This window comes from Ilyonectria robusta, assembly GCF_021365365.1.
Source record: "Ilyonectria robusta strain PMI_751 chromosome Unknown BGZ61scaffold_78, whole genome shotgun sequence".
Taxonomy (NCBI): Eukaryota; Fungi; Ascomycota; class Sordariomycetes; order Hypocreales; family Nectriaceae; genus Ilyonectria; species Ilyonectria robusta.
Window position 1 is genome coordinate 56,537 of NW_025764512.1, and position 15,360 is coordinate 71,896.

At 48.7% G+C, this 15,360-nt stretch overlaps 6 protein-coding genes across 6 annotated transcripts; 1 reads left to right on the plus strand and 5 right to left on the minus strand.

Annotated features, from left to right (window-relative positions):
- Positions 1–676: 676 nt before the first annotated feature.
- Positions 677–2,791, minus strand: BGZ61DRAFT_487522 (uncharacterized protein; the record flags this gene model as incomplete). Its single annotated transcript, XM_046249980.1, has 8 exons — positions 677–690; positions 840–995; positions 1,046–1,079; positions 1,218–1,603; positions 1,659–2,002; positions 2,162–2,314; positions 2,472–2,654; positions 2,745–2,791. 8 exons carry the CDS (start codon positions 2,789–2,791, stop codon positions 677–679), a joined length of 1,317 nt encoding a protein of 438 aa, XP_046093779.1.
- Positions 2,792–2,876: 85 nt separating this feature from the next.
- BGZ61DRAFT_374838 (uncharacterized protein) lies at positions 2,877–3,296 on the minus strand (the record flags this gene model as incomplete). The annotated part of the gene is given in 2 exon segments (XM_046242367.1): positions 2,877–3,089; positions 3,108–3,296. Coding segments are annotated over 2 exon segments (402 nt in total), but the record flags the coding sequence as incomplete, so codon positions are not given.
- A 1,191-nt stretch (positions 3,297–4,487) lies between these two features.
- On the minus strand, positions 4,488–5,405 carry BGZ61DRAFT_575494 (fungal-specific transcription factor domain-containing protein; the record flags this gene model as incomplete). Its single annotated transcript, XM_046256193.1, has 1 exon — positions 4,488–5,405. A coding segment is annotated over one exon (918 nt), but the record flags the coding sequence as incomplete, so codon positions are not given.
- A 1,314-nt stretch (positions 5,406–6,719) lies between these two features.
- On the minus strand, positions 6,720–8,578 carry BGZ61DRAFT_374804 (4-coumarate-CoA ligase, variant; the record flags this gene model as incomplete). Its single annotated transcript, XM_046242360.1, has 3 exons — positions 6,720–7,049; positions 7,116–8,243; positions 8,303–8,578. The coding sequence occupies 3 exons, from the start codon at positions 8,576–8,578 to the stop codon at positions 6,720–6,722; spliced, it is 1,734 nt and encodes a 577-aa protein (XP_046093782.1).
- Positions 8,579–9,159: 581 nt separating this feature from the next.
- On the minus strand, positions 9,160–10,751 carry BGZ61DRAFT_374855 (uncharacterized protein; the record flags this gene model as incomplete). The annotated part of the gene is made up of 4 exons (XM_046242369.1): positions 9,160–9,722; positions 9,881–10,036; positions 10,133–10,487; positions 10,596–10,751. 4 exons carry the CDS (start codon positions 10,749–10,751, stop codon positions 9,160–9,162), a joined length of 1,230 nt encoding a protein of 409 aa, XP_046093783.1.
- A 3,312-nt stretch (positions 10,752–14,063) lies between these two features.
- On the plus strand, positions 14,064–14,624 carry BGZ61DRAFT_487526 (uncharacterized protein; the record flags this gene model as incomplete). Its single annotated transcript, XM_046249981.1, has 1 exon — positions 14,064–14,624. One exon carries the CDS (start codon positions 14,064–14,066, stop codon positions 14,622–14,624), a length of 561 nt encoding a protein of 186 aa, XP_046093784.1.
- Between the last annotated feature and the right edge of the window lie 736 nt (positions 14,625–15,360).

Here is a 15,360-nt window from a genome sequence, read left to right on the forward strand (position 1 = left end):
AAAGCTGCAGAAGAAGAAGAAGAGTCTTACCTATAGTCTCGAAGCGAGCCCCTATCTAGATAGCTGCGAGGGCGGTGTGTTCTAGCAGTAGGTTTCTCTCTAACCGGATATAGTATAGCTATATCCCTTAATCTAAAGCTTCAGTCTGTAACAGTAGTTTTAATTAATTAAATAATCTATAGTATTTTTTTTGCAGTTTCTATAAAAAAGGTTAAGATTTTTATTTTACTTATCTATTTTACTTACTTATCTATTTTACTTACTTATCTATTTTACTTACTTATCTATTTTACTTACTTATCTATTTTACTTACTTATCTATTTTACTTACTTATCTATTTTACTTACTTATCTATTTTACTTACTTATTATATATATTAGCTTATATTTCTTATTTAATTAATTCTTAAAGTTACTATTATAAAAAGGAAATTATACTATAGTTTGTATATACTAACTTTTTAATATAGAGCTATAATAATCGGAATTAAGGTGTCTAGCCTCTTACTTTTTCTTAAGGTATAATACTAAGGCCTTAGATAGAGAAGCCAGAATAAGTATATCACTTAGTATTATAATAAATTTAAGAAACCTAGAAAATAAAGTAATTTATTATTGCTTAGTTGTTAGAGGAAATATATTTAATCGATATATTTCATCATCAAGATCTACTATACTAAGCATAATAAACTGCTTAAAATTAAAGCGATCTTTTGTAATATAGCAGTTGAATCGGTTGCAGAGCGGAGAGATTCGGTCCATAATGATACAGCACCACCACAGACGGCATAGGGCTTTTTGATATTTCTTCTCAGCCATGCTGTTAGGGGCCAGCATACCTAATATTCTCGTGTGAAGATCTGCGTTGATACTTTCCGCATGCTGAATGGCGAGGCCCAACCAAGTCTTGTGAGGACTCAAGGTCGTTTCGAATGATGGTATCCAGCCCATCAGAAGTGCCGATTGAGCCAGTGAAAGTGGGCTAGTTTCCGTCTCTAATTTATATAAAAGCTAATAGAAAATGTCAGTCGTTTGCAACCCTTACTTTCCGCACGGTAAGAGCGTTTGCCTTTGTTTTTCTATAGAACTCAGTTCTAATTTCTTGGCGACTAGAGAAGCCCAGGTTTTCAATGGTTTCGTGAGAGACATACTAGTATCGCTCCAAGTTGGTTGGCTAAGTTTCATCAAGGGGTGGTCCAGGTGGCTATCAAACTTACACTACAGGAGGCAAACAACATGGCCTGAAAGACCAACAATGCCATCTTATCCTGAGAAGTTATGTTGTCTTTTTGTTTCTGACAGTACATATCCCAGAAGTCTCCTTCGTTCAGTAAAGGCAGTAGGCCGTGGAAATGTGCGAAATACTGTTCTACCAAGTCGTCTAGTCCCGGACGAGTCGGGACGTGGAAGCATCCTTGGGACTCCAGGTAGCTAACATCTTGGTGAGGAATATTGTGGACGTTGCCGAGAGTCAGATATGGGAAGTGGGAGTAAAGCACTGTGGCATTCGCCTGAGTCCAACGAGACCCCCGCCGAACCGTCTTAGTGCTGCCGGTGCTCGCTTCACAACCGGTAGTTGACATTTCTCTAGGAGCTTCTGCGTCTGTGGCATAATTCAGTTAAAGAGAAAGGAAAGGGGGAGAGGGGCTGATTAAGACCTTTTGGAGGTGTCATCTCAGTTCCTTTATAGTCTGAACATGAAAGATTATCCAGTGATATGCCAATCGAATGATCGACCTTGATTTCGTGGTCGCTCACGTGGCCATTAACGGTGCCTGCAGTATCTAGCGCATCTCCCAATTCAGGCATGCAGCTATCCAGCACAGACGGACCATCTGGCCCTGTCAACCTAGTATCATTATCGACACCAGTGGTCGAAGGAGTAGTTTCGGCAGGTAAGTTGTGTCTATTTGTGAGCTGATCTGGAGAGGGTTGATGTACTTCCGGCGATGGAAGGCGAGAAGATGACGGGTGCAGTCGTTTTCTCGAGCCTCTTTGGCTCCTATGTGGCGTTAGCAAATTTGAAGAATAATTAATTATACATGTAGATAGGCCATTCCCGGGGTCACAGTACAATTTGGAGGCCTGTAAGACAACGAGACAGCTTTTCTCATCGAGCTCGCAGTTTGTACAGGGCTGGCCACGAGAGGCCACATCGCACCGCACTTTTCTCCGCCTGCAAGGCAGGCAAGCATGCACCGCCCGCTTGCGATGTATGCTTCGTCCCCCGCTTGGACCAGGTGGATGGGGTGTGGTTATGTCCGGCGTCATTGCGAAGACGATATCGGGAACAAAGACGGGTTGACGTGCGTGGCTGTCGGCTTACAGGTCCAAGGAAGCACTGTAACTGGGGAACTTGTGCTTTGTAGAGCATAGGCTATGCCTCGCGTTCGCTGGCGCATCGGCAGAGACAGGGAACAATAATCGTCCTGATATATCCGGAGAGCATTCGAAACACTAACGGGACTAACCAGGGAGAAGCACAATTGCCGTCGTCCAGATCCGTAGTGGCTACTGTGGGTTCCATCTCTAATCCCGTCCCCACACTCCAAACTCCGAATCTTCCAAACTCCGCATCGACTCCGGGGAAGACCAAGTGCCGGATTTGGAGTCTGGCCAGTTCTATGTACGTTTTACGTTTTCTAGTACTGTGGCTGTAGCTGGATAGCTAGGCTTGCTGGGTGCATTACTTTACTTTGATGATGTTAGATTCTAAAAGCGCCGCTACTCACTCCCAAACTCACCGCCGTACAGACGCAGCCAAACACCCGCCTAATTTCTCTGTGAGCATATGGGCATCTCTTATAGAACCTACTTTCCTCGAGCCAGTCCTTCTTGGGAACATCTACATCCGCGTCTAGAAACCACGAAGGATCTCACTCGGCGAGACCCAGGCTCGAGCCGTTGCCTATCCATCGGAGCGAATTCCCTGTTGGGTAATAAGCGCTCTCAAACATGAAGTCTTCCCACCGGGGAGCCTGCAGCACTTCAAGACATTGCGCTAATGATCTTGGCCAGGTTGCCACGATCCGCGAGTTTATCCTGCCCGTTTGATACCAAGACGAACACTCACTTGTATATACCGTCCGCTTGAAGTATTAGTAAACGTACTGGTTGAATTGGGCGACGAGCTCCGGCCTTACCTCAATGGTTGCGTAGTCATCCTTCTGCAGCCTCCGGAGCACCTTAACGACATAGTCGCCCCGGACGTCAAACACGCTCAGTAGGCTGCCAGTAAAAAGACGGCTATTACGGCCCTTGATAAGGAAGAAGTTTGAAAGTTCGTCAACAGCTACGAACAGGCACGACTAAAAACACAGCTTCCACTTCCTAGTTAGGGTAGAATCGTCACTGCCGGTGGGTTCCATGGTTGGCGGCGCCGCTATATCATGCTCCTTGAATAGATTAGGAGGTTCAGCCCAATCTATTCCCTGGAAATGACCTTCATGGCACAATGCGTGATCTGTTGAATGAGACTGCTAAAGAATCGAACATCATATTCCTCAAGCGCTTCCAAATACCCAGGCCTGGGTGTCAGTCAGGAGCACCCAGGGGCAAAATTAGGTATCAAGGCTCGAAACAAGTCTTCTCTGTCTTTCAGTCGTTGAGAGATCTACTAACACGAGATAGAACCGATGCGCGGCTGACAGAAGTCCAAGAGCTATCGAGGCAGCTTGGTAGGCCTTTGCGAGACATTTTATTACTTCAGTGGTAACCTTTGAAAGAGCACGCACCTGCGGCGCCTCAAGCTTGGCCCTGTCTAACTTCCATTACGTTCTTCCACTTGCCCGAATATGGCCCTCGCGGTTCGTAACAGCACAAACAGCATTTGAGGGATACATGCGTCGAGGTTTCTGCTGGATTTGAAACGGCGGATGCCGCGGCACACTGACTCAGTGAATGTTTTTAGACATCCGCATTTGCACGTTCATTTTTTTTTCTCATATCTATGTATTTGCTCCTGGAGAACCGTGCGAAAGCTGTAGATGACCTGTTAGAGGGCGACGTGCTTCCGATGTTAACCAAGAAAGGGACACAAACTTAAAAGTGAACTGCCAAGTCGCCAATAGTGAGCCAGCTGTGTCATGATCAGAAATATGAGGTCTTCCTCTAGAGTCGGCTGAAAATCGTCACCAATCCCATATGGTCGTGCCCCTAAAGAGTTTGCAAGCTTCAAGATGATCCACGCAGGGCCAATCACAACCCCAATCATGGTTGGTGGGGCGTAAGTGATGAATTGGGAAGCCCATGCCCACTTTCTGAAGACCCGAAAGATATCCTTGGCGATATCCTTCAGGTGGTGCAGCCGATGGTCTTGTACGAGTTCTTTTGACCATCGAACCCCTCCCGTGGGTCCAAAGAAGCGATTCGACGTAGTGAGAGTGGGTTCCGGTACTACTTTACTATGAAGAGTCTGTATAATGATGCGCGCACTAGGGAAGAAAATCGGTCAGGGCTGAAAGAAGACGTTGGAGAAGAATAGCCACTTACTTGAGTATCATGAGGTTAGTCAATACGAGCCAATTGCTTTTCGCGTATGTCTCATCATCAAAAAAAGTGCAGTCATGCAGGTACTCAAACTTCCTCCGGTAGAGCACAGAGAAAGATGCGAGTATGGTCTCATATTCGTCGATCTCGTGTTGGCGGACTGTCTTTCTGTGCGCGAGTTGGTGCGACTGGACCATGAGATAGTTGCTCATAAGGAACCACGGACGAGCATCCTGAGCCTGGGTGTCGCTAAGACGCCTGCAGCACACCAGGGGGTTGGCATGGAACATGGGCGAGTCAAGAGGAGTGTAGGAGAACCATGTTTCGTCTGAGGCCGGTAATCGAATGCGAGCCTGGAGGGGGTCGATGAGGTTTGGGCGTCCGCCTGACACAGCGCCGAAGGCGTCGAGCTCCCAGACCGACCACCAAGCTCTTCGCTTTTCTTCCTTGGACGACCAATTCTTTGCGTCAATGGGTCCAGAAGATGACACTGGGCTTTGTGCCGAGTCTTCGTCCACTTTATGCAGACCTAGGTCGGCTGCGTAGTTGACACAATGTCTTACCATGTCATCCTGATTAGGATCGGGGCCGAAGCTTTGATTATAATACGCAATGAGGATGCATCCTTGCAGCCATGGCAACGAAACGCGAAAGTCCTTTTCGTTGGACACATCACGGAACGCGACCTGTGCTCGGAATGCAAACTCCTTCCCTCTGTCTTCTCGGGTAACGCCTTCAAAATGCGTCGAGGTCGAATACCGAGCAGCAAGAGCGCTCATGGCATTTACAAGAAGATAAGACACTCTGTTGAGATTCTTATAGCATTGGCTACCAAGTTTGCCAACATAATGCTGAAGGAATTCTGGCCCGTGGAACAAAGGGAGGAACGGTTGTACCCGGAGGAAGTATAGGTCGATCCTATTAAATTGGTTGATTAGTTACAATTACGCCAAGGAACAATCCCCACTGGCATACATGCGTACATTTCTCTGATCAAGTTTGGGGACACGTCCATCCGAAAACGCCGAGCTGGGAGACTGGCATGCAAGGACTGATCGGGAGCCGCCACGTCGGTGCACAATTCTCCTGCCATGACCAAGTCGTCCTCGCCCGGTGGTCCAACTGCCAACCCATTCGAGTCAAGACCACCACCAGAGTCATGTAACAGGGTGTCAACGTCTTCTATCATCGGGCAAGGAAAATTCGCGAGGTTCATGTCAGCGTCCTGTGGGAAGTCCAAGGCCAGGTAACTAAACATGTCGACACTCTCAAGAGCGTGGTATGTGACTGCGGTGCTAGGAACGTCGTCGGCAAGGGTGTCCTGTGCCTGTTGTTGAGTGGTCAGCGAGCCCGCATTGCTGTTGGACGACGACTGATCAGTAAGGGCAAAGTCCTGGGCGCTGGAGGCGGGTGTATATGCCACGGAGCGACTACGCGCCCTTGCAGATAGCCCAGTAGGCTCACGGGGTTTACGATAAGGATAAAAGCAGGTTGCGGCGGTCCTGATGCAAAGAGAACATTCTGGGCGCCTGCCGTCGCACTTTGTCTTCTTCTTCGTACAGTTCTCACAAGCACGGTTCAGGCTTGGTTGCCGGCGTTGAGCCATTGTCGGGGAATGCTTATGGTGCAACAAACGCTCGAGGTTGAAGCCGGGATTTCGGGCAAAGAAATAGCAAGGTGAAAAGGCGAGGGACAGTTCCGGACCCAGGGGTTACCAGATCATGGAGAAGCGGGGGGCCATGACGGAGAAGCGAGGGTTACATCAGAGCTAGGAACCCCTGCATGGTATTTACCAATACTCCGTAGAAGCGATGACTATGGCATCAGTCAGCATGAATGTATGCCGGGCATCAATGCCGGGGAAGGGCATCGTGGAAAGCTAGTGAAACAAGCGCAAAGCTACCCGTCTCCAGGTCCCGTCTCCAGGTCCCCGAATCATCGGAGGATGACTAATAGCATATATTTCAAACCCTGGTGCCACAGTGCGTTTGTCAATGTGAAAAGAAAGTGACGTTTATTAATAATAAAAAACCATGTCTCCAGTCGCTTGCAAGGTTGGAAAGCATCCTTAAGCCCTGAGCAGTGCTGCAACGCACCACTGAAGAGGCGGTGTACGGGGCGGCGCCCACGCCGCAATGATCAGCAACGCTACCCTGGCATCCCCCGCAGCAAAGACACTCTAGATACCTTGAATCTAAATTGGAGAAGAAAGCAATATCCGCGGCTCTATTCTATAGCTTCGCGTCTAAGTACTTAGTCCTCTGCCTTTCCCTGTCGCGCAAGACACGGCGGAGAATCTTGCCGGATGGGCTTTTTGGAATAATGTCTATGAATTCCACATCAGCGAGCCTCTTGTGACGAGCCTTGACTTTCTCGACGTGTTTGATAATGCTTTGCTTGAGGTCAACTTGGTCGCATGTGTCAAAATCTGGGGACTTGACAACAAAAGCTTTGGGTAATTCACCTGCACGTTCGTCAGGTACCGGAATGACAGCGCAGTCGGTAACGGCTGGGTGCTCCAGGAGGCATCCTTCGAGCTCCGCAGGTGCGACTTGCAGACCCTACGGCGACGAGAAGTTAACAGAATTGGTCTTCTCGAGACAGTCGAATGTCATATATCGACGTACCTTGACCTTGATCAATTCTTTTATTCGATCCACAACCCAGATGTGTTCATTGCCGGCAGGGCTCAAACGTATTTCAACCTCATCGCCGGTCTTTAGATAGCGGCCGTCGGGCATATCGATAAAAGTCTCCTCGTTGGCTTGTGGGTTGTTCAGGTACCCCAGCACGACGCTGGGAGATTTTATCAACAGCTCTCCCGGCTGATTATATGCCGTGATCTCCACGCCTTCTGGGCTGAGAAGCTTGGCTTCAACGCCAGGCATAATACAACCGGAAGATCCCAGCCAGATATCCCAGGAAGGGGAGCTGGCCACTGCCGTTGCCGTTTCAGTTAAACCGTAGCCTTGTCTTATCACCCAGCTGCCATGCTGCGAAGAAAGCTTCTGAGCCACTTCTCTACTGAGTGGAGCGGCTCCACTCAATATCTGCTTCACGCTGGTCAAGTCGTAACGATCGCAGAGCGCCTTCTGCTTGGTCATGGTTATGATGATCGGAGGTACAATCGGCAGTGTGTTGATCTTGTACGCCTCGATCGTGGAGAGAAAGGCCCTAATGTCGAATTTTGGCAGAACAACCATACTATCGCCCCTGTATAATCCAATGTGGCAAACGGCCACGAGGCCGTAAATGTGCGAAAACGGCATCAAACCGACCGTCACATCACGCCAGTTAGGTTGGATTGCGTCGCGCATCGGCTGCTCGTAAACCTGTAGTTGCAACACGTTGGCAATGACATTGTAGTGAGAGATCATGACGGCCTTGGGAACGCCCGAGGTACCGCTAGAGAAGCAGAGGAATGCGGTCTGGCGTGCGCCTTGTCCCTTCGCCCACGCGAGAGCTTCTAGGGCAGGTAAGTGGCGGCCTTCCTCTATCAGTTGCGACACAGTTCGAAAGTCCCGGGGATATGAATGATCGCCGGGCATTTCACAGAGAATGATGTGGCCTTTGTTGACCTTGTGCTTCTCAGCGGCTTCTAATGCGACAGGCAGTAACGACGCAACGGTGAAAATAGCCTTTGCTCTCGAAGTTTCGAGTTGGTGACGAAGTTCATCGGCGCTGTAAACCGAGTTGGCTGGTGAAGATAGACCGTTGACGCGATGAAGAGCCCACGATATAGTCATGGTATCGATCTATGATCCGTGAGCAAGGTGCAAGAGACCAGGTACCTGTGAGAGGCTGAACCACGTACCGTATTGGGGGCGAAGATGACTGCCACCTTGTCAAACTCAGTCCCTTCATTCACGTTCCATGCGAAATGTTTCGCCAACGCCCGTGCAAGGTGGTCGACGCGATCTTTCTGCTCCTGCGGCGAGATTCTCTTCCCGCTGATCCCGCAGATGAATGGGTCTAATGACTCGGCCATTGGACGTCTGCCGTATCTCTCGTCAAAGATAAATTCGCATAGTGGAACAGTGTCTGGGATGGGCGGGAGGCTCCAGACCGTCGCGTCAGCACGGAACACCATTATGCAGAATATAAACTCTAGCAGAAATCTGTGCAAAGTTGCCTGTGACCAGAAACAGGAGTATGTACCAGATGAGATAACTGGGGAAGTATTGCTGAACCTGGCTTTCCTGCAGAAGAATCTAGCAGTTATTACTGGGTTCCTAAGCGGTGGAAGACGAACATGAGCGTGTGGAGACCGGGATTATATTTCCACATTGTGCCCCGCCACGGGGTTTGACTTAATGCCGGTATTCACGAGCCGTGGTCGAAGCAATGGCGTTAGGTGAGACCTGCGTGCATTGCCCAAGCCTCCGGCCTTTCGTAACCCTCCTAGCATCATGGCCATTGTTCGATTACTCCTCTTGGCTGCACGAGATTGACTGGTAGACCAGACCATGGAATTCGATTCCCAATTCAAGGCTGCGCGCGTGAGTATTCCGTGACTGTCGATTTGGCTTATGTTTGTAATCTGTGGTGCACACCCCACCCCCTCCTTCAAGCAGGTCTAGCACGTTTATCCGATGGGTAATCCGCTTTGTGAATGTTCATAATATTGATACAAAGTACAATAAATGTACAGTGTCATGGAATTCCTCCGTCTCAAGCTTCCCTTTCCAGAGGGATGTCCCTTGAAGCCTTCTTGACATCGTACACCCATACCCAGTTACTCGTGGGCTTATATGTAGGGTCCTTCTTGTCATGCCAACTCCGGGCGTCCCTCGTACCGTTTTCAACTACGTTAATACAACGCGGCTTCCTTAAATTCTGGAACGTCCTCAATATCCGCGGCACGTCAGCTTCGGTATCCGCCCGCGCATGCAACTCCGCAATCGCAGCACCGTCCTCAATTCCCATGGCTGCACCCTGTGCCGCCGACGGAATCATAGCGTGCGACGCATCGCCAATCAGAACGATCATGTCGCCGGGGAAAACCCAGTCTTCTAGTGGGTTGAGATCGCAGAGACGCCATTCCAGAACGCCATCTTTGGGCAGGTGCTTCGTGAAAGCCACCACACGCGGGTCCCAGTCTTTGTACTCCTCCAGCACTTCGGCCGGGTCCACTTTGGTGACATATTTAGAGCCAAGAGAGCGTTTCAATGGTTGAGTGTACACTACGTTGTAATCCTGGCCGCCACGAATGGGATAACCTAGGACGTGACGGCCTTGGCCGACCGTGGAGAAAAGTAAGTACAGAGTATATTTGATGAGCAACGAAATGAACGGATAGAAAGCCGACACTCGAAAGGGAAGGCCCGTACATGTGAGCAAAAAGACAAGAGAAATGAGATAAGGGTAAAGTGCCAATGATCAACATACCAACAATAACTTGACTGGAGGTTGGAATCGATCAGTTCTCGAAGTTCCGGATGTTGAGCAAGCGTATTGGAAGGAATTAGAGCGCGGTAGGCAGAAAATCCATAGTGACGAGGCTCATCCTTTCTGCCGAGGAGACTCTCTCGCGCAGGAGATCTGTAGCCTGAATTCCGTCGCGAAACAACGCGTTAGCCATTAAGGGTCATACATTGTAGCGTATTTTGCAAGAGTTGGTTCTCTATGCGTTTCTTGGACTCACCATCAGCGGCCACCATAACATCCGCATTGAGCACGGTCCCATCCTCAAGCACCACCACCGGGGCGTCCCAGTCGTAATTCTTGACCAAAACACCCATCCTGATTGTGACACCCACTTCCTGGGCCTTTTTCAAGAGGCATGTGTGCACATCGGCGCGATGAACCTGCCACGACGGACCCCCCTCGGCAGGACTCGCATGGGCAGGGTACTCCTGGGTGGTCATAGCCTTGCCATCGTCCCATGTCAGGAAGATCACACGCTGCATGTGGGTTGAGCAAGCCTCCATTTCGGCTTCTAGGCCCATGCCAATGAGGACGTTAGTCACATTGCCGGACAGCATGATACCAGCTCCAACCTAGCAGAAACGAGTCAAATCCCACACTTCACGAGGTTCGTTTTACGCGGCTTCACTCTGCCAAGGCCAGCTCCGGAGCCTACTCATGACCGATGGAAGAGCACTCACATAACTGAAAGAGGACGATGCCTCGAGGGCCGTGACAGTGAATCCCTTTTTCCTGCAAGAAATTGCGGTGGTTAGACCTGCGATGCCGCACCCGACAACGAGAACGTTGAATTTGGGGCTCTCGTGGCCATTGCTCTGAGATTGGATGGCGGCCATGGTGATGAAAGACGCGTTACTTGTTCCGAGGTTTCTTTCCCTTCTTCCTATTGACTACGATTGTAACTTATTTCCACCAGAAGGGCGCGGGCCGCCATGATCACTGGCGGACCCATATGCAAGGTCTGAGGCAGCTTTTCGAGTTCTATTGTAGGACTGAACACTTACATTCGGAGCAATTGGTCCTAAATAAGATATATCGGTGGGTACCCTTCACCCTTAAGATGTACAAGCTTCGGTTAATGGCAAGTGGTGATTGTAGTGCCGACCGCTATGGGGCTCTAGATGCTGCGCAGCCAGCTTATTTCGACAGGTCAGTGTCGTTCATCAACCAGTTACCTTCAGAGGCCCTCTTTCACAGCGAGGGCTTCAACGCCATGGGCACAGTCGTCAACCTTAATGAAACTCTTCGCGCTTGCATTCACGCACTTGAGAATGCCATAAGCTTTTGGTTTGATGCGGAGGTCTCTTCTTATTGTGGGCAAACAAGTCGAAAAGGTAGGGGCTCTGACAAAACCAAGAGCGGTCCCTAGCAGAAGCCGTCCGTGTTCGACATGTACTAACCGAAGTTCAATATACTCTCGCCTCGGCGAAGTTTCAGCAGAGATCCGACGATGACTGGGAAAGTCAGTTCTCAGAATTGCCCCGAGTCACGCTTATTCTCTACTCATTAGCAATCTTGAACGAGCGGCCGGCTTCAACATCGGTTGGTCAACAGGTTACCAGCACATTTCGATCCGTTTTCACAAATTTAAAATGCCCACCGCAAAATAGTGCTCAAGACCCAGTACCAACATCACGGCTACTGCCGCTGCCCGTTGACTTTTGCCTTTGGGCATTCTTCCTTGCAGCCAGCGTGACCAAGTCTACTCACTCTGACACAAAGCATTGGCTCTTAAAGTCATTTTTGGAGTTCAAGTCGTTTCGTTACGGAGACAATCACGATTGGCGGGAGTCGAGGTCACGCTTGAGTCGGTATTTATGGTTGTCGAGTATTCATGACTCCGGGTTTCGGTGGTTTTGGTTTGAGGCAGTGGAAGTGAGACGAAGACAAGATTTAGAATGTTTCTTCAAAGAGACTACTGGAGGAAAAGCAGGACGAGAGTCGAGTTGGCAAGGCGCCTTAAGACATGATTAGCCCCCCTCAGCCTGAGTTCTAGCGTCCTTACCCTCACTGAGAACAACTCAACTAAGAGTAGAGGAGCTTATGGTTTCGAGGCTGGTCCATATTGTATTTTGAGGACCCCGTGCCAAGCTATTGTGGCCTACGGCACTCCCGTTAGGCAGCTTTCCCGGAAGGTTCAATGTATCATCGAGCTTCTCACTAGCTGACACCTAGATATTTTAGATATTTCTTTCTCATATAGGTAATTAACGGCCTTTTGTCCTCTATATTTTCACTGCACTTATTCATCCCTCCTTCCCCAACAGACAAGCTGGACAACAATCTCATCCCGTACCACAAGTCCATTTATCATCGGCTTCCTACACAACCGCCGAGATGATAAGTGATACTACCTCTATTCAAGAGAGACACCTCCAATCAACCGGTGCCATCCGCGAAAGCATCTCATTCTCCGTCGCCACCATACTTAACTTCGCCTGTGCATTATAAAACTGAGCCTTAGACTTGTCGAATTCCCTCCCAATGCCCTCAAGAACCATCGTCCCTCCAGTCCCTAGCAAGAAAGCCTCGCTAGAACCTCCTAGGTATTGTACTATCTATTCTACCCCCGATGAGGGAACCTAATGTTTGAATCTATTGCATTTTCGTTGTGCACGTCACTGTTGCCAAGCCCACGTTTGGGTTTCAAGCTTATTCTTTTCCATTTGCCGGAATCCTGTCTAACCTTTTCGCCCCATTCTAACCTTTATGAACTAAGAGTCACAAATCCCACGACCCAATCTAACGCCCCAAGATCCCCAACGCCCATATTGACCCTCACCCCAATCCGCCCTCTAGCCAGCGCCCTAGCTAGCTATCATCTGCACCACCTCTACGCAACGCAGCAGCTCCTCGAACTAGGGCTCGGAAGCCTTTCCGCCGACGTCGTCGATGAATTCCCGCCCGTCGTGATTCTGCCGCCTGTCTTTAAAGGCTCTGGCCAACCTTAGCAGAGCGGCCTTCTCTATCCGGATGAAGCCGAGGTCAATGCCAACGACCCTGTTTCCTTGTGGATCGACCCTTTTGCTATCGTCTAGAAAGAGATTGCACCCGAAGATAGCCAAGGCAATTTATTGGCTTGTATTTAGCTGCGCTGCTTAATTAAATAGGTAGCTTAGAAGTCTATATTTCTATAAAAATAATCCATATACTCTATATTTATTCCTCTTCTTATTATCGTTGGGATTGTATAGATATTGAATATTATATTGGCAGGTGCTTCTATATTGGGGCTATGCAGGGTTTCTCTTGGCCTTTTTGAAGGGGGCTTCGCAGATTATTGGAGTAGTTATTATATAAGTTTGATAGATTTGATGATTATTGGAAGGGAAGTTGGCCTCTTGACGACAAGAGATATCAGTCTCTCTTATATTATATTACTTAGGATAAGGTTATTTTCTCAAGATTATTAATAGCAGATAGCAAGATTGTTAACTATAGATAGCAAGATTAAAGATAGAAGAGTTAAATTAAAGCTTAAGACAAAAACCAATCTATAATAATTTTACTGCTAAGCTACTATCTCTTCTAATACTGAGTATAGCACTAAATATTTATTTTTATTATTATTAAACTTTTTTTTTTAACTTTATTTAATACTATTAGATAGATTAAAGTCATTCAGTATTTTTAAACAATAGAAACAAACAGTTAGTACTACACCCAGTAACGGAAGAGATAGTAGCTAAACAATAAGGTTGTTGCACACTGGTCTTTGCCTTAAGCTTCAATTCAACCCTTCTGACTTCAACCTTGCTGTCTGCAGTCAACGACCTTGCTGTCTGCAGTCAATGACCTTGCTGTCTGTAGGTAACAACCTTGAGACAGTAACCTTATTCCGAGCAATAAGATATAAGAGAGACGCCTCCCGTCGTCGAGAGGCTAACTTTCCTTGCAACAATTATCCAATTTCTTCAACTTCCATTATGGCTACAATTACCTCTATTATTTATAAATACTGTATAGCTTTGATCTATCTAATGATGTTAAGTAAAGCTAAAAAATAAAAAAAATCCTATCTATTCTAATTGCTGTTTACTCCTTCAAGGACGAGTTGCTAGCACAATAGCAAAAAGAAAGTGTTTTTTTCTTCTATACAATTTTTAGCATTTTTCAAACCCAATACTTCCAAAGTTGTCAGTCTTACAATGAACATTCAGTGGTGCTTTGTCCAGGACGACCTTGGCCGCGGTGATGTCGTAGGAGGCCACGTCTCCTTGCGCGTCCTTGATCGCATATACAGCAAGATCACCCTAGTCCGGCTTTCGGCCGTTATTGTCCGAGCCGGTCAAGGTCACCACATTGGGGAACACCTTCTCGTACTTGTCGTGCAGCTTCACGGAAGGCAGGTTCTGCGCCTTCATTGCCCAGTCCGCTGGCGGTGCGGGGAGCGACGATATCTTAAAGGCGGCCGAGTTCGCACCGCGAGAGAGCGCCTCCTTCGAGGCAGAAGAAGCCTCCGCAGGCACGGACTCCGCGGGCACAGACTCCGCGGCCGCAGCCTCTCCTCCGTTCAGCTGATTGCTATTAGAAAAAGGCATCGGCATCGAGCCCAGTGTGTCTCAGTCCGGCCCAAAGTGGCAAAGCTCGGGCGTGTCCTCGCCTCCGCCGAGGGTGGCCGTGGCTTCGACACCACTGTACCCCTTCATCTGGTAGAGAGGAAATGCATTCTTGATGTCATGGCCGTAGTTGTTGCCCTCGGCGTATGAGAAGGCCGTACAGGCCTCCCCGGGGCTCGCAGGGTGGAGGGAAATTTGTCATTACTTCATCTATGGCTGGGTTTTAGCAAGTTGATCTGGATCTTTGAAGTACTGGATATCGACAGTGTTACACCTTTGGACAGATCTTCACCAATAAACCCATGATATATGGCACCCAAGCATGGCCGCATCGGCCTTGCCAGGAGCGCAGGCGCTGCCCTCAAATCCCAAAGCGTTACTGTCAATTGCATCTGCCCTGCATTCGTTATTACAGGCCCATGTCCACGCCTCAATTGTTGACTTATTCCCTCGGAAGCACATTACGTGCATGAGCACCCACCATCACGAGTCACCGAGTGCTAATATGTGGAACCTGATGGATGGTGCATTCTCGACCTTATCTAGCCAGTAGAGTGCCCCCCCCATGTTATACCCCTTTTAGAATAGGTCTTTTGAGAACAGGGGGAGATGCTTTGACAGTAGGAACGTCGAGACGCAACTTTGCCAGCACCCCCGGACGAGGAGAGAAAAACAACCAAGCAAGAGTGCCGGTGCTCATGAAAGCGGAATATCAAATTGCAATAGCGGCCGACTAGTTATCGACGTAACCTGGGGAGTGGCCTCTTTGATTGGCGTGATAGGGGGCCCCTGAGTCGGAAGCTAGTTCATCGTGCGCGGAGGCGAGGAAGCGGAGGGAAACTTTGGTGGTACTACGTAGGACAAAATTATCCTTTCTTGTTCCTCC